The sequence below is a fragment of the Lynx rufus genome, unplaced genomic scaffold (genome assembly GCF_022079265.1).
Source record: "Lynx rufus isolate CCGP_SWC_20201006 ecotype Redwood Valley unplaced genomic scaffold, mLynRuf1.p SCAF_11, whole genome shotgun sequence".
Taxonomy (NCBI): domain Eukaryota; kingdom Metazoa; phylum Chordata; class Mammalia; order Carnivora; family Felidae; genus Lynx; species Lynx rufus.
Window position 1 is genome coordinate 60,823,735 of NW_025814825.1, and position 25,375 is coordinate 60,849,109.

Below are 25,375 nucleotides of genomic sequence, written 5' to 3' on the forward strand. Positions count from 1 at the left end.
TCCCCGCAGATCAAAGAGGGGACCGGGCTAGATGCCGGGCTCCCTCCCGCTCCGCCCCCAGGGCTGCTGGACCAGCGAGGGGCCCGGGGGTTCTCTGTGGACCCTGCAAATGAGCCCCACTGGTGGCTGCCGACCAATCACTGGTGGACTAGCTCAGCCTTTCTCTCCTTTTAGAAACACTGTCCTTTGTTGAAAGGGAGACCGAATGGATTCTAGAGGCTCACCGCTGCTCACTTGGTAATGTCTCCATCGTCCACAGAGGGCAGAATCAATCTGCAGCAGCTTGGAATGCCCCGGGGCCAGAGAGGGTGGATTCTCTCAGAGGGCCCAGAAGCGTCTCAAATGGTAACTTCTGGGACAGCAGGGCCCCAGGACGCTGCGATTGGAGCCCAGCAAAATGCAAATGCGCGAGGGGCTCTTGCTGGCATGCCACCAGGGGAAGCCTTGGCTTCCCTTCCTGTGCGGCCAGGAGACCCCGAGCGGGCAAGGCCCCCTCTCTGTCTCCGATTCCCAGGCTGAGCTGCTGAAATCTCACTCCTACCAGCCTTTCTGTGCTGATCTGTCCAAGTTATTTGGAAAAATGGAACAAAGAAAAAAAAAATACCCTAAGCTTTCAGCCCTCCCCTCGGGGCCAGGCTTGCAATGCACGCATTCTCCCAGGCCTTCGTGAATTACAGAGAAAAACAGCAGGGAGTCCTCTATGGAGCTACGACTGGGGGTGGCTTAATTTGCAAGGGTCCGGGACAGGCCTCAAGTGTTGGCACGGCCCCCGCGCTGCCGTCTCTTCCGCCCACGCAGCTTCAGCCGCCTGGCTGGCAGGCTGACGGGCTGCTTCCCAAACTTTTCCATGATCTCCCTGATCCTGGCCAGGTTGGTTTTGCTGAGAGTGAAGTCACACCGTGTGGCCCCCATGTCGTAGCCGACCATGCAGTTCTTGGTGGACGAGGTGAACCCTTCCGCCTTGGCCGTGACCACGTACTCCCCGGGGTTCAGGAGGCGCCAGTAGTCCCCATCGCTGGCTGTGAAAAGAAAGCAGGGAATTCAGAGGTTCTCTTCTAACACAGCTACACCACCAGCCCTGTTACTCCGGGACCAGCCTCCCGGCCGGAGAGAGACTCAGACGCAGGCGGTGTGGAATCCGAGCCCCCGCCGATGCAAATTCTTAGTGCATTTTGGGAGCTGAGATGTTTTCCTCTTTGGAAGCCACCTTAATGGTTTTACCAGGCAGGGGTTCGAGGTGAAGGCTCCCCGTGGTGTTAATACTCGTGAGTGGAGATGGAGAAATGATCACTCACACTCCTTCCTCTGTGACAATATACGCCATTCATTACCAAGCTGGGCTTCCAAATGGTGTGCCCTCGCCACAAAATGCCATCTTGAAAAGCCATCAGTGCCTGGCTTCCTGGCCTCCCTTAGCACGGCTATAAATACAGAATAGGAATTCTTTCAAGGGGTGGGACTCTTCACTTTTGAAAAGAGAAATAAAGGACCACAGGGGGCCAGGGCCAAACGATCTGGGAGGAGGCGTGGTATCTGCACCCCATTCCATGGCCCTCATCCTTGGCCCGGGGGCCAAGAGAAGCCTGAAGCTTCAGGGGCAGTGACGTACCAATGCTGCAAGCCTGAGCTCCGGTCTCCCCAGGGACACTGCTGGTCAGTCACCCCATAAGCACGTCACGGGACCCGTGTCCTAGCTCTAGGCTAGATCTCTGTTGCATAGATGGGTTCCAGGCCAAGGCTCTCCTCCCCAGGAGCCTGCAACCTGCCGAGGACACGCAGACCCCCGACGTTAAAGAGACTTCAGGGTATGGGTAACCAGTGACCCCGCAGAGGACGTGGTACCCGGAAGGTCAAGGCAGGCACTGATCCACTGAAGTCTCCAAGCAAGCCTTCAACACACGTTGTATGATTACTCCCTTTTCTACCTGAGTAATCTGATGCCCAGGGAGGCATAAAGTCCTGCATAAGGTCGCACAGCCAGTAATCAGCAGGTTAGGCTCTCTCTCTTATGGCAATCTGAGTGTCCCAGCTGCTCTAAAGCTTTGGGGCCAGGAGAGGACGAGGAAAGGGGCTAAGGAGGCCCTGGGCAAGGCTCACGTGTCTACACAAGCCCTGAAGTCTTCCAAGGGACGGGAGAAAACTCTGTGTGCGTGTGTGAATATGCATCTCCCACAAACACATGACACTTTGAAGCATCAGGTGTAGAGGATAATCTTTATTCATCTGAGACACACGGATGCAATTAAGTGCTCACGAGAACACCAAATGCCGTAAAAAACGAACTAGGCAGGCAGTTTGGCCTGCTAACTGGTAAACAGGACTCAGGGTGAGAGGTCGGGGTGCACACAACGCACGTGGCTGGCTCCCCGGCTTTCTCAGCGCTGCGCCCACCCTACGTCTTCCTTGGGTGACAATGCAAGCTTTTCAACCAAATAAAAGGCCATCTCATGCTTTTCAGGAGGCAAGAGCCCGTCAGGGGTTCCCTGAGCGTCACAATGCCACTCACCCTTTGAGACCTCCCTCTGGGGTCCCGCGGCCCCCGGGCAAACCTGAACGTGCCACCCCCTTCACGCATCTCACCTGTCCTACCAGACCGCGCGTCCTCGAGTGTGCGGCTAGGCCCTGTGCTAAGCTGTCGGCTCCTTGAGAGCCTGTGTCTCACTCCTCAACACTTCTAGTGTGTTTCGTACGGTGTGCCCTCTGTGAATGCCTGTGGGATTGAATGTGGTAAAGAGAAACACACACATGGAACCCAATGTCTTATTAACACGTGAACTTGAACTTACTAAGTCCTAACTCCTGTGGATGCTTTTTCCCCTGCGAACAGCAGACGGATGTGTTAAGGCCAAGAGCCGGCCACCCGGAAAGGCTGTCTGAGCGGCTAGAGGCCTCTGGAGGTGAGACCTCTCAGAGTGCACCATCTCGAGAATACTTTGGGTCATTTTGAAACACCCCAGGGAAGGGGGCAGGGTCCTCACCAAGGGAGGTGCTCACTGAGCAGAGAAGGGGAAAAAAAACAACCCATAATTAATAAATGCTGATGGGCACTGCTAAGTGTATAAGGAGGTTTGTAAGAAGGGATTCTTCTTCCTCCAAAGCAGAAGGCTCCCTCCTCCACATGGTGGGGACCTCCTTCTTCTCAAGTCACGCTGCCCTGTCCTTGAACCTGTCTTTTGAGCACGGTCACATGGGCAGCCCACATTGCTGCATCCCAGGCACTCAGAACACCTCCCACTGGTTCCCGGAATGGGCCACACACCTTGAACCTCAGGGCCTTTGCATATGCTATTCCCCCAACTCCTGTGCTCTTTTATCCCTGAGACGTTTTTAAATGCCTAAAGTTTGTTTCTTAATGATAAAGCCAACTTTTTGTAATTCAAAAGCAATGAATTCTGCTCCATGCCTCTAGGTGATGAGTCTTCTAAGAAAATCCCCACTGGGTCCTTGCAGGCCACTCCCCCTTGCCCCCCACCCCCTCCAGCCACAAACAAACCCCATGAGTTTGGTCTTTAACTCTTGATTCTAAACCTCTGTAATTTCTGTTTCTTCCAACCGAAATACTGTTCCCTGTTCTTCCAAAGACCAGCTTGTGCTCATCCCTTCAGGGAGGGAACCTTCTTTGGCTTTCCCACCAGTTTCTATATATCCTCCAAATTCTTTCTGGGCTATCATCATAGTCTGCAATCACCTTTTAAATTTTCCTTGGCAACTACTTGTATGTCTCCCCCCACTAGAATGTATACTGTTTGAGGTGAGGGGCATATCTGTCTCGTTTACCACAGTATCTCTAGGCCAGCATACAGGAGGTGCTCCACAGGATACGTTAAAAACGAAACCACGGCAGGGGTGCCTGGGTGGCTCAGTGGGTTAAGCGTCCAACTGTGGCTCAGGCCATGATCTCACGAGTCGTGGGCTTGAGCCCCACATCAGGCTCTGGGCTGACAGCTCAGGGCCTGGAGTCTGCTTCAGATTCTGTGTCTCCTCTCTCTCTGCTCCTACCCCCCCGCTCGCACTCTGACTCTCCCTCTCTCTCAAAAATAAACATTAAAAACTCCCCCCCCCCCAAAAAAAATGAAACCATCGGGAATTTGTTTCGATTCACGGAATCAGAATGAGGTGGGCCAGCTCTATAATCTATAAGTTTCCGTTTCAGAAACATGGAAGAGGCCTGATTCTCTCATCTGCCTGGCAATGCACCCTCTCCCCCGGAAGTTCTTGCGTCGGCTTTCCCCACGCTTACCCCCAGGGCTCTTGTTATGTGCTTCCAGCCCCGACCCCTGGTAAAGTCTAGAACCATCTACCTTGTGAAACTCAGGGATCAGCGTGTTAGGTCACTACCCCTATCACTGGGTGAGCAGGTCTGTGTTCAAGGGTGAATGTTCTGCAGAATTATGGGGGGGGGGGCACTTCCGCAGCTGGCATCGCTCAGTACGGTGGACAGAAGGAACAACCCAGGCGCTAACAAATGTCCACTCGTTAGCAGGTCAGGTCCGTGCCCACCAGACAGAGGACGCTCATGGGGGTTTCTGAGCCAGGTGTTTGGCCAACATACTTATTAGGTGCGTCTAGAAAGCATTCGTACTCGCTTCTCTCTCCGTGGAATTCAATTCCCCTGTTTAGCTTCTGCAAAATCCCTCCGGAAACAAAACTGGTCAGGTCACAGAAGCTCAGAGAGAAATCAAGGCAAATGCAGGGCTTAAGTCGAGCACCGAAAGAGGCTGAAACCAATATAGTAAAGAGCCATGTGTGAAGTATGGAGTTTATCTATCATGAGAATACACTGGGAAATTATTTTCGGGGGGGAAATAAAGGGAGACGGGCAGGCGGCTTCCCTCGGCTCATCGAAACCGCCTCTGTGATCACAGGGGCTTGAGGTTCAGAGCTCAGTAGGCATAGCACTCTCTTCGGGCTTGTGGGGTCCCTGGGACTCTTTCTCTCCAATTCCATTTAAAACCCTCATGTTTTCTCACATTGTGTACAAAGCACAAATTGTCCCAAGAATGTTCTAGGCTCTTTTATGAATCATTCTTCCACAGGAGCTTGTTGGCAACGTTTAAAATACAGTCCCTTCTGTTCCTAACGATCTCCAGCACCTTGCGTAACACCCGGCCCATCGCAAGTCTGGAATCTGCGCGCTGAATGCATGAATGAGTAAGTGAATGAACGAAGGAACCAGCGGCTGCCCGGGAGGGGCCTCGATGTACCAAATGCCACGCCGCACAATGTGAAGCCTCCCGGGCAGGGGCTGTAAGGTCCTCAAGCATGAGCAGGAGGGAGTTTCAGAAAACAGGAAGGCGAGTCATGGCATCACACCGCGTGACATTTCAGCTCCATTTCACCCACTGAAACGATAATTGGCTTGGGGCGCCTGGGTGGCTCTGTCGGTTAAGCCTCCGACTTCGGCTCAGGTCATGATCTCGTGGTTTACGGGTTCGAGCCCCGCGTCGGGCTCTGGGCTGACGGCTCGGAGCCCGGAGCCTGCTTCGGATTCTGTGTCTCCCTCTCTCTCTCTGCTCGTCCCCCCTCACGCTGTCTCTCTCTCTCCTTCAAAAATAAATAAACATCAAAAAAAATTGATACAATAACTGGCTTTCTGTAGCAGGCACGTCAGCAGACGGCCCATCACTAAACAGCACGTGTGTGCAGCCTGAATCCCAACCTACTCCGTCCTAAGGCCCCAGAGGCTTCGGTTCCTCACAGGTCAAATGGGATCGTTTGTTGGAAGGACCGGGTCTGTTAATGCATGTGAAGGGTTTGTGGAGAAAAGGCTGTCCGCTCAGGAGGGGCAGCACAGGGGCAGGGGCACTGCATTCACAGTCTCAAGCCCCTGGCTCAAATCCCAGCTCTGCCATTCTCTGCGCACTCCCGGAAACACCATGCCGTGTCGATTCATTCATTCAAACTCATCCCTTCATCCATTCATTCAACAAATATTTATTGAGCACCTACTGAGTGCAGCCTGCACTTCACCGAGGCACGAAAGAGTCAAGGACGCCTGGTCTGGAGGAAGCGGGGGAGAAGCAGGAACAAAACAGGCGCCAGAGGTACGGGCTTGGCCTGCAGGGTGTCAGAGGCCGGCGGTGGAGACGCTACGGGAGGAGAAAGCTGGAGGTTCAGAGGAAGGAGCAGGTGGTAGGGGCAGGCGGACGGGGTTAGAAAACGTGGCCACCATGGTGGGCCTCGTTGACGCGGTGACATCTGCGCAGCGACCCGAAGGGGACGAGGAAGGAACCGAGGGGTTCTCGAGGGAGGGAGGTTCGGGCAGTAGGAGGGGCTGGAGCGAGGACCCCAAGGTGTGGCCTGAGTCCTCGAGGAGGGAGCCGGCGGGGACTACCGCGGACAGCAAGCACAGGGCAGTGACTGTTCCTGTTTGACCGAAACGGAGACTCAACGATTTTCACTTTTAAATGGGGACAGTCCTGGGCAAACCAAGATAGCCGGTCACCCCAGGAGAGGTTTGGGAGGTAACCAGCAGCCTAATCCTGTATGGCCACGCGCGTGCCCTGAGGACTTTGGGGTGCCCCTGTGGGGTTCAATAAAAGGGTGATATGACCCAGTTAGCTGATAACAAGCTTGCCCTGGCTGTGGGGCTACGAGGGCAGACATAGGAGAAGCCTGCCCGGGGTACCACGGTGAGCCTGGCAGGTGCCACGGGTTGGACCGGCTGGCAGCTAAGGAGGAGGTGAGCGGGCATAGATTCTGTATCTATGTGCTGACAGAGCGGGGGTTGTAGGGCAGAACCAAGGCGGAGCATCTGTTCCGTATGGGCACCTTGTGTATCATCCCAACTCTCATCGGCTTTACAGGTGATAACACATGGGGGACACGGGAGGAAAATGAACTTGACCCGGTTTCCCTGGGACTGTCCCCCATTTTAAATCTGAAGTCATACATCCTGGGAACCACCCCCAGTCCCAGGCAAACCCAGACCGCTGGCCGACCCAGCACAGCATAAGCCCCTGAGCCGAGAGGTACAGGTCAGGCCACACCAAACACCTGCTGAGCTGGCCTTATATCCTGTCTCTCCCAGTTGTTCAAGTGTGTCCGAGGGCTGAACAGGTCTTTCTCATGGCAATCACGATTTCTCTTCTCCTACTGCTGACTCTGTTCTCCGTGCCCAGGTAGGACCTGTAGTAGGTTGAATGATGGCCCCCAGAAGGGTCCACATCCTACTACCTAGACCCTAATCCAGGCCCTGCGAATGTGACCTTGTTTGGGAAAAGGATCTTTGCAGATATAACTAAGGATCTCAAGATGAGACCATCCTGGATGGCCTAGGTAGGCCCTAAATCCAATGACAGGTGTCCTTATCCGAGAGAGAGGAGACACAGGGGGAGGCCATGGAAGATGGAGGCAGAGACTGGAGTGATGGGGCCAAGGAAGCTCAGGGGCACGTACAGCCACCAGAAGCCGCAAGAGCCAAGGAAGGATCCTCCCCAGGGGCTCCAGAGGGAGGACGGCCCCGCTGACACCCTCGGCCGCCATAGCAGTGAGGGAATAAATTTCTAATTCTTTAAGTTTGTGGTCAGTTGTCTCCCTCCCCCCCCGCCCCCCGCAGGAAACAAACACAGGGCCCGGTCCCAATGCCTCGCTCACTACAGCTGACACCAAAGCAAAGCGCATCCGCCTACACTATGACGCACGCAGCGCTCCCCAGAGTGTCCCCGGAGGACGAAAACCTCTGTGTGCAGACGCACCGTCTCCACCAGAGCCCCTGCACACAAGCGGATTTAGGCTTCTCGCCAATTCTGTTTCCGGTGCACCTGCCACGACATCATGCTGCCCACACTACCCGTCAAAGTCAAGGTCAGTGTTTTCTCATATCCCGCCGAACACACTGAGCGCCACCCCAGGTGACGACGGCCCTGGGCACAAGGGAGAGACTTCGTGGGTTTCACAGCAGCACGAAAGCCCTGAGTGAGCAGGGACATGCCTGGGGCTGGGAGTCAGACGCCTGAACCCAGGCCCCACCCGCCAGTGGGTCCTTTAAACCGCCCCCCCCCCCCCCGAGCATCTGGTTTTCACACGAATGAGGGAGACACCAGAAAGCACAGGCGGAGCGCCTTGCCAGGGTCTCCACGGTTAAGTTTGAGGCAGGAGACAATCGTTCAGCTCTCCGTACGAAGTTTCTGGCATGCAACATGTGGTGTTGACCCAAGAAAAATGCTTCAAGGAAACAGATATTTCCTACCGAGAGACAGCTCATCTACACTCGCGGTTACCTGTTCGGATGTCGTGGTTAACACCTTCCACGGAGATGATGGCATTGGGAATTCCTTTTCCGTGGGCGTCCCTCACCATGCCTTTGATGCCACGATGGACCTGCTCAGAAACACGACAGGAAACGGTGAGCTCACGACTCGCTCAACCCAACACGCACAGTGAAGACGGCTGTAAGCCGAATGCCAGCCCAGTGCCCCCAGGAAGCCTCTCAAAGCCGTATCTAGCTCGAAAGCTCCCTGGCTGTGCCTGGATTTGGTGTGCAAATTTCTGTATTCCTTTTGGGTCCATGTACTGGGAAGTCTTCCCCTGAAGTTCAATTATCCCAGAGGCTTAAAAAATTTTAGGAGCTTAGATGGTTCATAAAAACCACACCCGGTAAAAATGGAATTTAATTTTTTAGAGGCACGTTTATTTGGGCTTCCCTAATCGATAATGACTTAATACGCAGACCCAACGACGGAAGAGTCAGAGAGGAAAGAAGAGAGTCAAAGGCATTCCTATAATGACATTGACATTCCTACATGACATTCCTATAATGTCATATGTCCACAGGGCCCTTCTGCGGATTAGCTGTGTCACATGACATGTGTCACTCTGAAACTTGTACCTCAGTTTCCCCATCCGTAGAATGATGTGACAACCCAAGCCGGCATACCATCGTTTCCAATGACACTCTTTATACGTATTATTGTGCCTGTGCATTTTATCCACAGCAGGCACCTTGGCTACACAGGATTACTTCAGAATAACCAGAACCTTCTCTCCTTTCACGGATGAAATGAGAAAGAGCCTTCCCTCACAAAATGCCAGGGCACAGAGAGCGTTCACAGCTTTGCAAGACAGAACAGGCTCACACCCCCTGTGCCAGGCACTGGGGGCTGCACAGAGTCTCTGGGGACCCTGGTGGGGCAGACTGGGACGCTAGCCCTGCCTGAAAGTTTCTTCCCCCTCACCTACAACAACCCACAGGAAGGGCGGCCTCCGTGTGCAATCCTGCAAGCCTCAGGACCGTCCTTCCAAATGGATGGGGATCACGGTACAGTCACATAACTGAGGCCCAGTGTTCGTTTTTGTTTATTCCTCTGGTTTCCGGTTAGTCTGTTCCTCAGTGGGGCGTGGATGTTAGTGGATTAGTTGTAGCACCAAACGAGAACTGGTTTACTCAGAGCTGCAAGAGGGGCGTGTCCCTGAGAGCAGGAGGAAGGGAAGGCGTGTGAGGTTCCCAGCGTGCACGGCGGGGCTTCCTCGCCAGCCACAAGCAGAACCCTGGCAGGTGCCTGTGACACCTGCTCCCGGGGAGCACCCCGTCACCTGCAGCACGTGCGAGGGGCACAACTGCGTCCCCCCAAATTGCTGGTGAAGTCCTTACTCGCAGGAACTTAGAATGTGACTGTATTTGGAGACAGCGTCTTTGAAGATGTGATGACACTAAGGTGAGGTCACTGGGGTGGCTCTGACCTTCCCTTATAAGAAGAGGAAACGTGGACACAGAGACCCCAGGAGTGTGTGTGCACAGAGGAAAGACCACGTGAGGACCCTGGGAGAAGACGGCCACCTGCCAGCCAAGGAGAGTCCTCGGAATGAAACCAACCTGCTGATCTTGGACTTGCCTACTCTAGAACTGTAATTTCTGTTGCTTAAGCTCCCTGTGCGTCTATGCTTTTATGCGGCCCCACCAGACGAACACGAGGGGTCCGGGCACGCTGGCTCGGACACGTATCACCCCTCCCTACAGGGCAGCATCCGGTCGCACTCGCTATGACCCAGTGCGGGCAATCAACATGGCCTTCACAGCTCACCTCGTGGGGCCGAATCAAGTGCAGACAGACGATGGTTCCCGCCAGTGCTGTTTGTGGACGGCCCAGCCATCGTCCGAAGCGTGAACTCGGTCTCGGGCTTTCAGCCCCCTAACCGACCCCCGTCCTGAGCCGGCCCCCAGCACAGCGCGTCTCAGGCCGTCCGTACCTGCTCCATGAACACGATTAAGGATTCCCGATTGTTCTCCCACTCCTCGGGCAGCTCGCTCTCGTGCGGATACTTGTCACAGCCCACGTAGATGGACAGCTCGAAGCAGTTTGTGTGAAGGTAGCTGAAGTCATTGAGACCTGCCGAGCCAACCGACACCACGGTCACTGAACGGTGCTCAGAGTGGCAGGAGGGAGATGGCAAGAATGTTCAAGAATGGGGCTCAGAAGACTTCATTTGAACAGGGACGTATCAAGCACCTACTACAGACCACAGATGACAGCAAACACGAGGGGAGGGGATGGGGGTAGAGGGGAGGACACGGCCGGGATGGTTTATGGGGAAGACAGGCATATACAGGAACATCTCTGACAAGAGGAGGACTCAGATGCTGTTTATTAAACTCAGAAATAGCTTAAGATACGATTTTTATTTTTTTTTTAAGTGTTTTTATTTTGAGACAGAGAGAGAGCGCTCACACACGGGCATGCATACACTCATGCTGATGGGGAGAGAGAGGGAGAGAGAGGAGGGAGAGGGAGAGAGAGAGAGAGGGAGGGAGAGGGAGGGAGGGAGAGAGAGAGAGAGAGAGAGAAGAGAGAGAATCCCAAGCAGGCTCCACACTCAGCACAGAGCCCAATGCGGGGCTTAATCTCACGACTGTGAGATCATGACCTGAGCCGAAATCAAGAGTTGGGACACTTAACAGAGCCCCCCAGTCGGTTTTAGAATAATATATAGTTTTAGAATATATATAATTGTAGAATAAAGTGACATGAGTTAACAGTATGGGTTCTAAGCGTTTAAGTTTCTGTCTACAGTTAGGCTGCCCCGAGCTGGCCGTTTTCCTCCGTAATCCACACCAACAGCTATCCCTACAACCCTTTGCTGAGTGCCACCCGTAAGGCCAGGACCTGTGGTCAGCACTCTGTATCCGCTGACCACAAGCCCGGCAGAGAGGGAGGCAGCACAGCACAATTCTACAGACAAGAAAAATGAGGGAGAGAACAGCTACGAAATGTATGCAGGACCAGGTCTTGGAAAAGAGCCAGGGTCAGGCTTTGAACCAAGACCTTGCTCTGAGAACGTGACTGTATTTGAAACAAGCATCTCTAAAGACGCGATGAAGTTAAGATGCAGTCATTAGACCTCCAGAGCTTGGCCAGAGGGGGCTGGAGGACAAACACCCCTACCCACTGAGCCCGACGGCAGATGCACTTTGCGCATCCTGACGCCATTGCAACGGGACGGGAAGCGCCCAGCCCGGCACGGAGTCAGTCTCTGCACTGGGGTCCTGGGGCTGCTGTGACAAATGACCACAAACTGGGGGGCTTAACACAGCACAAATGTATCCTCCCATACTTCTAGAGGCTGGAAGTCCAAAATCAAGGAGAGGGTTGGCAGGGCTGTGCTCCCTCCCGAGTCTCTAAGGGAGGAAACTCTCTTGCCTCCTCTAGCTTCTGGTGGCCCCCGGCTTGTGGCCACGTCACCCCAATCTCTGCCTCTGTCTTCACATGGCCTTCTCTGCTATGTCTTCTCTTCTGTCCCTTATGAGGACATTTGTCAATGATTTAGGGCCCATCCAGGTAACCCAAGATGACCCCACCTTGAGACCTCTAACTTAATTACGCCGGCAAAGACCCAGTCTTCAAAGAGGTCATAGTCACAGGTTCCAGAGGCTAGGAAGCAGGGATATATTACTTTCGGGGTGGGGGAGGAGGGGTCGCCATTCAACCCACTACGGCACCCAATATTTGCAAAGTGAACAAATGAATGTTAGGGGGCATTAAGCTCTTTCCAACATTTTCGTCTTGGGGGAACAGGGTGATCAGGAAGGACAGGGCGCAGCTATGACCCGTGTGACCCCAGGCGGCACACGCCCAGCAGGAGGCCCCTGCACGAGCTCCCCTCGTGGATTCTGAGGGCCTGGACTAAGAGATCAGAGGCCGGGTGCACTGGGTTTCCCTACAGTGACTGAGCAAAGGAGCAGGTCCCGCTTGTCAACCAGCCTTGGTGCTCGCCACGCGTCTTCCCTCCCTCCCGCCTCCTCCCGCCGTCACGCTCAGTAGGAAGACCGGATTAAAAGTCGGGGCCCTGGGTATGTTATCAATCTGCTGCCTAATCGATTGCTCAAGTCACAGCCAAAACGGCACTCAGCATACAGCTACTCTCTCTGGCGGGGTCCAGACGTGAACCGGTCACGTGTCACCAGATTAGCCTCTGACCACATTTGCGATAAAACGAGGACAGGGGCAGAGAGCTGAGGTATGGAAGGAGTGGGCCCATGCCACATTAATGGAACATCCTTCACGGGGGCCTGGTCTGGTTGGAGAGGGTTGGTCAACACGCCACATCGACTCATTCACTCGAACCCGAAGTGTGGAGTTACAAGAGGGCACAGCAGGCCCGCCGAATGCCATGTTCCCTGGTTAGCACGGGGAGGACACGCTGAGATGGCCGAATGCCGCTGTGCACGTAACATTTTCATTACCCCCTATCTTTGAGGCCTTGTTGGTACGGAAATGAATCAGTGCCACGTACGAAACTCTGGAGCGGGTCTGCCACCTTGCAATGTGCCTTCGAAGCACTCTAGGTGACAGCAGAGTCGGTGAGATGCTGAACGGCCAGGAGAAGGGTGCAAAAGCTTGAACCCGGCCACCTCTGCTGCTGACTTCTGGCCCGTGAGCTGAGAATACTCCTTGAGGAATGGCTTCGAAAGCAGAACATGTGGGCAAGGAGCTGGGGCATGACCCACACAGTCCCCACAAACCCCGTGTCCCTGCCGGGTGGGCGAGACGTTCCTCTCTTCGCCTAGAACCCTAGTGTCACGGCTTCTACGTGGAGCACGGAGCCGTGCGTCCCGTAAGGCCCGTGTGCCTGTCGCCAACTCCGCCCGTCCCTCACCGTGGGGCAGGGGAGGCAAGATGGCAGCCCAGGAACAAAGGGGCTCTGACATCGCTCTGGACTGGAAACACACACACACGACAAGCGATGTGTGTTCCGAGCTTCCCCGAAGCCTGTTCTCCACCGCCCCATCTCCGTCAACTAATGCCTGTCAGTCACCGCTAATGAGTGAACAAGATCCGAACAAAAAGCTGGAGTGGAGGTGGAGGGGGAGGGAAGGAAATTAGAAGTCACATTTCATTAATCTACAGCGAGATGAATCGGCACACTTCCCCACACCGCCGGGAGGAAGCGGGACGAAGGCGCGAGCCGCCACGTGGCTCTGCACACAAGTCCCTGAAATAAAGGAAAATATAACTGATAGGGAAAAAGCAAATGCTGCCTTCGTGGTTGTGTGGCGGCCAGCTTTTCGAAACGTGACTCTTGACCTGGCACGACAAATCCGGCCGGGTCCGGGCCGGATTTAGACACCGCAGCCATGAAAAATAAACAAGATACTTCGCGTAAAGGTGGCTGTGGGTTTCCGGGGCTAGAACTGGAAAAAGCAAGAATGGTTTGTGGCCGCGAGAAGGTTATCTTGCTCGACAGGGATCTGTCTTTATGTGCTTTTTATTCTGTGTAGGGCAAAACTATGATGGGGATAAATAAAATAGCTCTGTGGGGTAGGTAACCAAGAAAGAAATGGCAAGATTTCTGTACCTGTTAAAAAGTGGCCACAGGAACAAATCTATTTACTACTTGGAAATTTTTCTTTTCCCAAGCACGGACACGTACCTGAAAAGTACGCGAAGGCGGATACGGGCTAGAGTCACGGCTACGTGCTTCTGATCGGTTACACAGAGAACACACCCGCACCCACACTCGCACCAGCCCCCACGCGAGCCTCACAACAGCCCCAAAGGGCCTATCACCTTCATCATTCGCCGTGCCCATTTCACAAATGGGAAATATGGGGGTCAGAGAGGGAAAGTAACTTGCCCAGGGTCACACAGCATCTGAGTGATGAAATGGAATTTGAATCCAGGTCCACTTGACATGGAATATTTTTCAAATTCATCGCTGGGTTGACCACCCCTCCCCCCCAGAGTCAAGAAAATAGGCAATGACCATTCTGCTTGGGGTCCTGCCATCCCAAAGCTGAGGGACCTTAGGGAATGTGACATCCTTATCCTTCCACATTTGGGAGCCCTGGGCCGGGGCAGCCTGGACACAGCAAAAAAAGCTTATCCTGAAACTGGGACTATGGCGTCCTCTGGGGCTGATGTGAAGGAATTCCCAGAGTCCCTTCTGGAAGCTTCTCTGGTCCTGTGCAGACGCCAGAAGCAATACCACCTATTCCCTGCATCGTATGCAGTCGGGCTTCGACCAAAGGCTCTGTTGTGCCTGGGAGGCCGGTCTACTGACCTCCAGAAGACAGGAGATTTGTGAAACAGCGATCACACCATGTCAGGCCTCAGGAAACACCTGCAGCGTGGAGTCGCTTCACCCCTGAGTATGGGATCAACGCCCGGCCCCTCCGGGTACCTGCCGCAGGGGACGTCCCACTAATGGGAACAGCTCCGGGTGAAAACACCCTGGCTCCGGTGCCAACACCAGCGTGCTGTCTGTCCCTTGGCCGGGTGTGCCTTTTGGTCCGATCCTTCATCCAAGTGTACATTTGCTCATCTCTGACCCCCTACAGAATCTGAATAGCTCAGGAGCTACGAGCGGGCCACAGGGCCAAACAGAGAGATCCCTCGTAGTCACCAGGCCCCGGCTGTCTCATTCATAAAGTGGGGAGTAGCCACGGCCCCCCAAGACCAGTGGAAGGATTAAGGAGCAGTCGCCGTAGAGTGCTGGCACCCTGTAGATGGCGGACCACGGCTATTATACCCATGACAAGTGATAAGGGAGGGCTGGGAGGGGATGGCCCGTGGGTCCCTCCCTGTCTGGCTCCATGACGACAGCAGGGCCGCCAGAGACTTACTTCCGGCAACGGTGTGCCAGGAGGCCCCGTTGACGGTCCCGTCCTCTTTCTGGAAATCTTCCGTGTGGCACACCCTCCTCCTGGCGTCGGTCATGAGGCGGTGTGTGGAGGCGTAGGAGTAGGCCAGCCAGCGGAACACGTGGTCGTCGGGCGTGGGGCTGTGCTCCTGCGTCTTCCACAGGGACCGCACCATGTCGTAGGGGTATGCCACCACCAGCTCGCCGCCCTGCAGGTTCCCACCCAGCACGAAGGGGATCTTCTCCATCCAGGCTATGACGGCCCTGGTCTCCACCGCCACCTGTGAACAGGGCGAATTTACACGGGGCGAAAATGGGACGGGGACTGCTTTCTCTCCCTACCTCCCAAACGGGGACACAGTGGAAAGAGCAACCGTTTCACGGAACACTTTTAGCAAAACGTAGAATTTCAAAAATCCGTCCGGGGAAGACCGAGTTTTGTGGAAATCGTGGATTACACAAAAAAGATAAATCGAGGGAAGTTTTCTTTTGGTAGGAATATTCCAGTTGATGCATGGAGGGAAAGACAGAGTTAGATTGTCAATACTCGGCAAGTCCCATGAGTTAAGGGGCCGGGGATGTTCATCCATGGCCGCAAAGCACAGAGAAAGAGAAAGCCAAGACAGTCTGTCCCTCGAGGGAAGAAACACCTAAGAGAGAACATCAACCCAGAATATGACCAAGCCTCCCATCCAGGGGCCGGCAGCCTATTCCTGTACAGGACCATATGGGAAATGCTTTAGGTTTGGAGGGCTCTGTGGTCTCTTTCCCAACTACTCAACTCTGTCCTTGTAGCCAGAAGCACCAGAGACGATACGCAGATGAACGTGGCTGTGTTCCAATAAAGCACCACTTACACAAACAAGCCTGGGCAGCAAGAGGCCCACCTACGGGCTGTAGTTCGCCAACCCCTGTTCTGTGGAGCCTAGTCTGGTCTCGATCTCTCTGCCAGTTTACAGAAAGCAGAAGAAGAGGTTACGTGACACGGCAGGTATTCAGTCGGCAGCACCCAGGCAGTGGGAAAGGCTACAAGATGATGTAATCTGCTTGCTTATAACTTAGTTGTTAGAAGAGAAGCAGCGACGTGGGCAAGAGGATAAAAGACAGCAATCGAAACGGCAGAAACCTACAGGGTAGGGGAGACTTGAAAGACGCAGCCCTCAATCACGATGAGGGCCCTTTAGCTGGCTCCTGATTTAAACCAACTATGAGAGAGAGAGCGATGGAGAATGATAATAGGGAAAACGTGAACACTGACTGGATATGTTATAATACCAAGAAATAATTTATTTTGGTATGATAATGGGAATCATTTATGGTTTTAAAAGAGACCTGAAGCTTTTAGAGATACTTACTTAGAGGTATTTGCAAATGAAATGATACCACACCTGGGATTTGCCCCAATAATTCTGGAGAGGGGGAGAAAGTGGGTACAGATGTAGATGGAAGGTGAATCGACAGGCACTGAAGTTGAGATGCACATGGGGACCCTTAGAGCTTTCTAATTTTCTATGAATGGCATTTTTTATGACAAAAAGTTGAAGGAAGGAAAGAAGGAAGGGAGAGAGGGTAAGAGGAGGGGAAGGGAAGAGAAGGAAGGAAAGAAGGGAGGGAGAGAAAGAAAGAAAGAAAGAAAGAAAGAAAGAAAGAAAGAAAGAGGAAGGAAGGAAGGAAGGAAGGAAGGAAGGAAGGAAGGAAGGAAGGAAAGAAAGAGGAAGGAAGGAAGGAAGGAAGGAAGGAAGGAAGGAAGGAAGGAAGGGAAAGAAAGAAGGAAAGAAAGAAAGAAAAAGAACTGACAACATTAGATGCAAAAATTAGGTTGACAGGGTCAAATACTGCTTATGAATCTAATTATTTACCCTAAGTTACTGACTCCTATGAAGATAGTCCCAGCAAAATAAAGTCTGATAATGGAAAAGAAATAAACACTGGAAATGGCTTAACTGTGCAGCACAGAAAGTTGATTAAGGAATGAAATTGACTTGATAGGATTCATTAAGTTTTGTTTTTGTTCCTGAACACATCAGGAGCCCTGGAATGGACTAATCATAGAACTTAGCTCAATACACCATATGATCATTGGTCCACGCTTGTCCTTCTCTGTATTTTAATATAATAAACACCCGTGAACCCACCATCCATGCCCCAAACCAGATCTTACAGACAATTTCTATGTAATATGTGATTCCGTCCCTCCCCCTTCCTCCTGCTTCCCACTCAGAGGCAACCACTGTATCCTCAATGATATACGATTCTTATTCTTTCTGTTTTGTTTTATCCTGTATGTGTATACCTAAAAATAGATTATGTGGTTTTACTTGCTTTCGATCTTAAAAAAGAGGGGGTAGCCACACTGTTGTCTTCTGCAATTTTTTTTTAAAAAATTTAATGTTTGTTTATCTGGAGAGAGAGAGAGAGAGAGAGAGGAAGGGGCAGAGAGAGAGAGAGAGAGAGGGAGACAGAGAATCAGAAGCAGGCTCCAGGCTCTGAGCTGTTAGCACAGAGCCTGACGCGGGGCTCAAACCCATGAACCGTGAGACCACGATCTGAGCCGAAGTCAGAGGCTTAACCGACCGAGCCACCCGGGCGTCCCTGTCTTCTGCAATTTTTTCATCTCAATGCATGTTTCCGGATGCACCTGCACTGTAGCATAAAGCTACAGCTCAGTATTCTCCACTTCGGTGCTAAGATCTCATCATTGCTCTGTCCTTGTGATGATGGGCATACAGGTAACTTTCAATTTTTTGCTGTACTGGACAGTGTTGCTTTGAACTTTGTTCTGGCATACACGTGCTGAAATGTATCTTGCATAAATCAGCAGAAGTGGAACCGCAGAGTCCTAGCATATACACATGTTCCACCTTACAAGATAACCAAATTATTTTCCAAAATCACTGTGCTAATTTATATTTGCACCCACAACGCATAAGAGATCCACTGGCCCCAAGTCCTCTCCAACGCTCAGCTACTGTCAGACTTCTTAATTTGCCAACCAGTGGGTGTAAAATGTTCTCTTTTTTGCATTCCTTAGTACTAGTAAGGCTGAACATATTTTCATGTTTATTAACCATGTTTCCTCTGCCACAAATTGCCTCTTCATATCTCTTACCCCTTTTTCTATTGAGCAGTTTATATTTTTCTCATCTGTTATTCTTTATGTCTCTTGAATTTTTAATTCTTTTCCGGTTATTTAATTTCCAAATAATTTCTCTCAGTTTTTAGCTTCCCTCTTACAGTTTTTAAATTTTTGATGAGCAAGCTTTCTTATTTCGATGTAGTTGAGTTTATTAATCTTTTATTTTATGATTAATGTCATTTGGAATAGCTTTCTTCACTCTGAAACTAGCTATCTATATGACAAAGTTTCACTGAGAGATTTTACCGAGAGTGATTATTAAATCTTATCAAATGATTCTTTCTGCAGACAAATCACTTCATATTTTTTTCTTGTTTTTCTATCATTTCATTGATTCTGCTCTTATGTTTTGATCACAATCTTTATACATTGTGTGTGTGGGGGGGTTGGTTCTTCTGTTATTTGTTCGCTAGTTTCTTTAGCTCATTTTTAGCCTCTCTTCTTCGGAATATAATCATGAAAAGATACAAAACTCCAAAAAACACAGGAGGGTTTTGCAACTTTCCACAAATTTTGATATGTAATATTTTCATTATCTCTGTGTTCTAATTATTTTTTAGTTGCTAGTATAATCTTTTTCTTTGACCCATTATTTAGAAGTTTTAGGTTTTTTTTTTTAATTTTCTAAATATATGCTGATATTTTCATTAACCTTATTACCGTCTTCTAGTTGAACTATATGATGGTGAGAGCATCACGGTCTGACTTCTATTCTCCGAAACTGGTTGAGATTTCCTTTACAGCCCAGAGCATCATCTGTTTTTGAAAATGCTCCAGGGATTACTAAGGAGAATATGCATTCTCTAACGGGGGTGTAGGATTCTTTCAGGTCCCTGTGTCAAGCCTGTCGACTGCTATTCAAGTCTTTACTTTGCTGACTTCTTATCCAACATAGCCACAACTGAAAAAAGGTGTTAGTGGTGGCAGATCTACGTAATTCTCCCTGTGTTTCCAAAACACAACAAGCTCAAAAAGCGAAATTCTAGTCTTAAAGCAAAGACTGAAATCCCAGGGTTTCTAGGACTGGGCTGAACTTGTTCCTGGTCGCTCATGGCCACAGGGCCAAGGATGCTGGCAACCATATTCCAATTCTGGTCCAAGAGTTCCAAAATTATAACATCATTTGAATTCCCAGCTTTACCAGACATCATTAGTACGCTAGTTTAAAAAAAAAGGGGGGGGGCGGGAGGAGGGGATTGTGCAGGATGGAATTAGGAAATACGAGACAGAATGCAGAAGACTCAGAAGCCCTGAATCCTTTACCCCCAGTAAGCTGCCCCTGGGCATCCGAATTACCCCACAGGGCATCGCCATGGTCTGTCCACACTGCTTGACTGGTTGCTTCTTGAAGGTCTAGATAACACCACCCTGTGCATCCCTAAGTGAGGCAACCATGCTGGTCTTCTTCCGCTGTGGGCTGGAGCCCCGAGGCAGAACAGGGGGGCTGCCTTCTATCCACTCATCATTTCTCTTTGGATTCCTCAGGAAGAGAAGCCAGTGCTTCGTGTCTGTATTTTCTTTTTTACCTTGCAGAGTGCTGTCTAAAACACAGCATTTTCCAGCCTTCCTCATGATAGGTTGATAACATGTTTTGACTAAATTCTGGCCAATGAGATCAAGACATAAGTATTATGTAGAAATTCTGAGAATGCCTCTTAAAATTAATCAATGAGTCTGAAAGGAGGATCTTTATTGGTTTGTTTTTTTCTTAACTCTTTCTCTCCTCTTCCTTCACAGACACGACAGCTGGAGTACCGACTGCCATCTTAGATGATGACCTTGAGAATGAAAGTCACACGCTAACATGGTGGAGACAGACAGAGGAGTCCTTGGTTCCTGATGATCACAGGGCTTCCGTTTGGCTGCTTGGCTTCTGTCATCTACCTTTAGGGTCTTTCTATGTGAAACACAAACAAATAAACACCAAAAAAACCCCAAAATGTCTACCTCATTAAGCTATCGCCATTTTGGTTTTTCTGTCGTTCCCACTGAACTTACCCCTAACTCAAGGCAGATCTCTTGAAGGACACACACACTCAGAGGTCAGGGGTAGAGGGGTAGATTACTATGGGCAGGGCAGGCAATAAAAGGCATGCGAAATTTTGTGCAAAGTCTTTCTTCTACAACACGCTCTTTGTGAAAGAACACCTGAAAATTCGAGGAACGCCTTTCTCATTCAATGCATTTTTCCTTCCAAAGAAGCACAACATGAAATAATCCACGAAGACTTATGAAAATAAAAATAAGGTATCTCAAGCAATCAGGAAGGACTGTGGCCAATTCCAAAGCAACTCCATGGCACCACCAGAGCTCAGGGCAACGAGGATGGTAATGAACGCGCACGATGCAGGGGAAGGGTGCGGGGCGCTCTTTGTTGTCGGAGCCCTGTGTGGTTGTAAAGAAATATGATTCGATGATTTCTCTTTTATGAAGAAGAGCTGAAAATACCAACGTTAAAGGTAGTTGCTCTCTAGCACACTTCCCCACTTTTGGAGAAAACATGACAGGAAAACTGGCGTTGTCTTGTTCCTAAATGTCAGATGCTCTACCAACGCCAGTGGGTGTTCACCGTGGCCTTCCTCGGCTCTGCACGTGGGGTATTTTTACTCACCGTGGCATTTTCAGACAGAAACCACTCAGGGATCGCAATGTAGTGATTGGGAACTTTCCTCGGGAGATTCTGTCTGTCCTCTGCCTCCCAGAGCAGCGTGTTCAGGTCAGGAAAGTTGTTGTTGATGTCGATGCCATCGTGGGTCCAGCGCCCCAGGGACCAGCCGCCCAGCTCCGAGCCCTGGGAGACAATTCCGAACGTGAGGGACCCACAGGGCTTCTGGACTCTTCTCACACAAGGTGTCTCTATCTCTATGTCCGCCACCCATCCCCATCTGGGTGGATCTCTAAGCCTCTACACATCGTCTGGCCCAAAGATGGAGCCCAGAAGGGAACACTGAAGCATCTTCTATTACGACTTGGTGGGTGGTGAGTAATACAGCCAAATCCCTCCAAGAGGGAGGGCATCACCCCTGCCACATGGCCGAGCTCAAAAAGTATTACGCCCCTTCCTCCTCCTTCCCTCCCATGAAAGCTTCTAGAATGGTCAGATGAGGAACTCTGAGGAGGGATGACTCTAAGAGTCTGGCATTGCAAAATCAACCACCACCACCGCGTCAACGGATTCTCTCTGCCGGGCCCACGAGTCCGGCTCACAAACCCCTAACCACCTGGCCTTGGCAAATCTGGGACTGAGAACCCCTTACCAGCTCTGCACCAATAAACGCAACCCAAAGTCTGTGCTGTAAACGTTCACGGGACAGGTACCCAGTACCGTTTCCCATTTTATTCCCAGATAATACGAACAATCCTGTACATATAATTCTACAGTATGTATAGTCGGTGACCTACCACATTCTACGTCACAGTTAGAGCCCGAAATATAAACAACGGATCAGGATCACACACACAACTCTCCTCGGAGCACTGGCAAACAGGCAATGATAGAGGTGAGGGCCTGCCCCGATGCTGCGCTCGAACCGTGCTCAGTGTTCTTTTTATTCTAGTCTACCGCTGTTAGCGAAAACGTGCCAAATACCATCCTTCACGTTCACTTTTCCCACTTGTTGGCGGGTCTCAGATCCCCACGGTTCTCAATCCCTGCTTTGCGTCTTTCATACACCCGCCGGGTTCCCCTGGCTCAGCAGGGAGACGCTCGAAGGAAAGCTAATGACGCGTGAGTGAGATCGGCGCTCTGCCCGCGGGGGCCTCGCCGCTGCCCTGGGCACGCGGAGCGGCATCATTACCCCTTCGTAGGCCTTCTCGTAGCCATCGGGGTTGAGGGAGGGGAGGATGTGGATCCGGGTCTCCTCCACCAGGTGGACGATGCGGGGGTTCCCGGCCAAGTACTCCTGACACAGGAACTGCAGCAGCAAGAGCATCAGCTCGCGGCCCAGCACCTCGTTGCCGTGGGCGCCCGCCATGTAGTGGAACTCTGGCTCGCCTTTACTCCGAGACGGGAAAAAACACAGGTTCATATGGATGCTTCTAGCAAAACAGCCCTTACCATTTAGGGTAAAAAAAAAAAAAAAAAAAGAAAAAAAATCCCTGACAAATACTTACAATTTTACCCTATCTCTTCTTACAAAAACCCCCGCCCCAGGGCGCCTGCGTGGCTCCGTCGGGTTGAGCGTCCGACTTCGGCTCAGGTCATGATCTCACGGTTCGTGAGTTCGAGCCCCGCGTCGGGCTCTGTGCTGACAGCTCGGAGCCTGGAGCCTGCTTCGGATTCTGTGTCTCCCTCTCTCTCTGCCCCTCCCCCACTCATGCTCTGTCTCTCAGAAATAAATAAACATTAAAAAAAATTAAAAAAAAAAAACAAATACCCCCTCCCCAAATTGTATCAGTACCATTTTTTTTTTAATTCGCCAATAGTCAGGTATAGAAGAAAACGTGTAGAAAAATCATAGATGACACCAGCCCCTGGGGAATGGTGTTTATTCTTATTTAGCAAGAAAGGGTAAAGTAGCACAGGGCTTAAGGTTTAAAATTTACAGGGGCGCCTGGGTGGCGCAGTCGGTTAAGCGTCCGACTTCAGCCAGGTCACGATCTCGCGGTCCGTGAGTTCGAGCCCTGGGCTGATGGCTCAGAGCCTGGAGCCTGTTTCCGATTCTGTGCCTCCCTCTCTCTCTGCCCCTCCCCCATTCATGCTCTGTCTCTCTCTGTCCCAAGAATAAATAAATGTTGAAAAAAAATTTTTTTTTTAATTTACAAATTAAACACAAGCCAGAGCAATTATTTTTCTCTTTGGGGAGGCAATCGTTCTTCTTAAGAGAAGTTCCTATTAAGTCTTACAAGGACACAAAGATGAATGAATAGAAGCGGAAAACAGTTCAGCAGGGGAAACGGGCACTGACACAATTCTACAAGGGGGCTGCCTTTGAGTTTTTCCCTTTTAACAGCTCAGCTTTCCCGGTGTTGTGTTTATCAGTGCCGGGCATAAGCTGACAATATTTCTCCTTTTCTCACCGACAAAGCTACTGCTTTTGAGGAAATGTGATTTTACCCGCAGAAAAGCCCTCACCCTTTCAAAGAAACTTCTAGGAGGAACTCCTGAAATAATGATGAATTTAGAGCTGAATGAAGCAGACCGGTCCCAGACTTAAATATCGGTGGGTTTCTAAAGGACTCGCGGATTTACCAAGAAGAAAACCCAGAGAAGTCCCTCTGACCCAGAGGAGAATCCGGGTTCGGGAAAAGGCTGAAAATAGGAAATGTGTGAAAACAGAATTGAGATTTACAAAGACATTTAGGGGACCTCCTCTCACTTGAGCCCTTAATGACCAGGGAGTCCAGAATTTTCTTCGATAAAAGGATTCTGTCCTGTCTCTGGCCACTGTTTTCTTTGGTTAGTGTGACTGGTCTCAGAGCTGGAGGGCAGAATTAAATGTGGTTCATTTGGAAAAAAGAAAGGTATCTCTTGCTTAGATGAGCCAACAGCCCATATCACAAGGTAAGAGGTTCACAGAACCAAAATTTGAAGAATCTGCCTATGTGAGGGTGGTGCAGGGACAGCTCCTGGCCTATTTCACGAATGTTCTCGCAGGGGTGAACCATCTCCTTGCTCTTTAAGAAGGCACCAGACAGGGAGGGACAGGTGCATCACAGAGGGGCCACCTCACCGACTTCGTGCTCCCCAGGGTGGTCGGAGATCTCTACGGCATACAGCTTCAGGCCCTGGTGGCTCTTGCCAATGTTGTAAATTCTGGTGATGTTGGGGCACATTTCGTTCACGACCTTCATCAACTGAAAAGCAAAATGCAGTTAAGGCTCTGAGCAACGATGGCTATGCATTCATGGCGAAGGGCTCCCAAGACGGCCACCTGCCATTCCCCTCCCACGGCCCCCCTGCGTGCCCTCCCCGCCCCCCAACACCAGCGCTATCCCTTCTGCCTGGAATGTTCTCCTCCAGTTGTGATTATCACCTCTCTTGAGGATGGTATTACCATTTTTATGGTGGTTTCCTGTGTTCTTGTTGTTTCCTCGCTAGACTACAGATCCTTTAAGGGACACACTGTGCCTTGTATCTCCCTATCCCTGCCTAAATAAATATTTATTACTGAATATGAATTTTTCTCATAACTTAATGAGCATCTTTGATGTCAGGCTGAGGAAAGGGACAGCGCTCCCACCCCCCTGGAGCTCACGGTGCAGCAACAGAGGGTAGTCATTTGAGGACCCAATTCACGGGTGCCAAATGAAGGGGTCCAGAGAAGCCATGATAATGGGGGTCATGTGGTTACAAGGGGGAGGAAAGCGGGCCTTGACAAGGAAATGCAAGGAAGTGAAATAGATATGCGTTATTCCCTGGATTTTACTTTTTTAATTGTTTCTAAAAGATTTTAATTTTTCTGAGAGAGACAGAGACAGAGAATCCCAAGCAGGCTCCACACTCAGTGCAGAGCCCGGCACAGGGCTTGATCCCACAACCCTGGCATCATGACCTGAGCCAAAATCAAGAGTCGGATGCTCAACAGACTGAGCCCCCCAGGCACTCCTGAATTCTACTTCTAAAGTCAAGGTCGTTAGATGAACAGCCTCAGCGGGAGGGGGCGAGGGGTGCACCAAACTGCCAAAGGAGGTAAGGAGGGCTCATCTGCTGATCACAGGAGCACAGGCTGCCCTTACGAGAAAGGAGAAGCTGATTATAAAGGACCGTTGTCCGCAACAAGACCAAAGCAGAAACTCACCGTCAGTGGAGGACCAGCATGCAAGGGTCCCAATAGCTTCTACCCCCGTCACCATGAGGGACACATACATCGTGCAGGGCTGACGTGGAACCACATGCGTTGCACCCCGCCTTCCCCAGAAGCACAGTAATAATATCACTAATAATGTCAACGATTCTATTCGTCACGCATCTGTGTCCTCACTGAATTTTACGATCACGACCGCCAGGGGAAGTAGGTAAGGCAGAGGTGATTGTTCCCCCTCTACAGATACGGAGACTGAGGCTCAGAGAGACACTGAGCGATCTGCCCGGGGTCGCCCAGCCGGTACCAGATGTGGCCAGGGCTCTGGACTCCGAGGGCTCTTCTCTGTCCTTGAAGGCGGAGCAAAGCAATCGACACCGGCACATCTCTGCGGCCCGTTTGGTCAGCGGCACACCACGAC

The 25,375-nt window shown here is 51.2% G+C and overlaps 1 protein-coding gene across 1 annotated transcript in view; it reads right to left on the reverse strand.

Moving 5' to 3' along the window:
- Positions 1-750: 750 nt before the first annotated feature.
- Positions 751-25,375, reverse strand: part of CPXM2 (carboxypeptidase X, M14 family member 2) — a 138,910-nt gene continuing 114,285 nt past the window's right edge. The window contains exons 8-14 of the mRNA XM_047072753.1: positions 23,884-24,007; positions 22,009-22,205; positions 20,823-21,002; positions 15,059-15,356; positions 10,189-10,328; positions 8,223-8,322; positions 751-1,019 (exon numbers count right to left, since the gene is read on the reverse strand). Coding sequence (XP_046928709.1) covers positions 751-1,019; positions 8,223-8,322; positions 10,189-10,328; positions 15,059-15,356; positions 20,823-21,002; positions 22,009-22,205; positions 23,884-24,007 — 1,308 coding nt within the window. The remainder of the gene's footprint in view (positions 1,020-8,222; positions 8,323-10,188; positions 10,329-15,058; positions 15,357-20,822; positions 21,003-22,008; positions 22,206-23,883; positions 24,008-25,375) is intronic.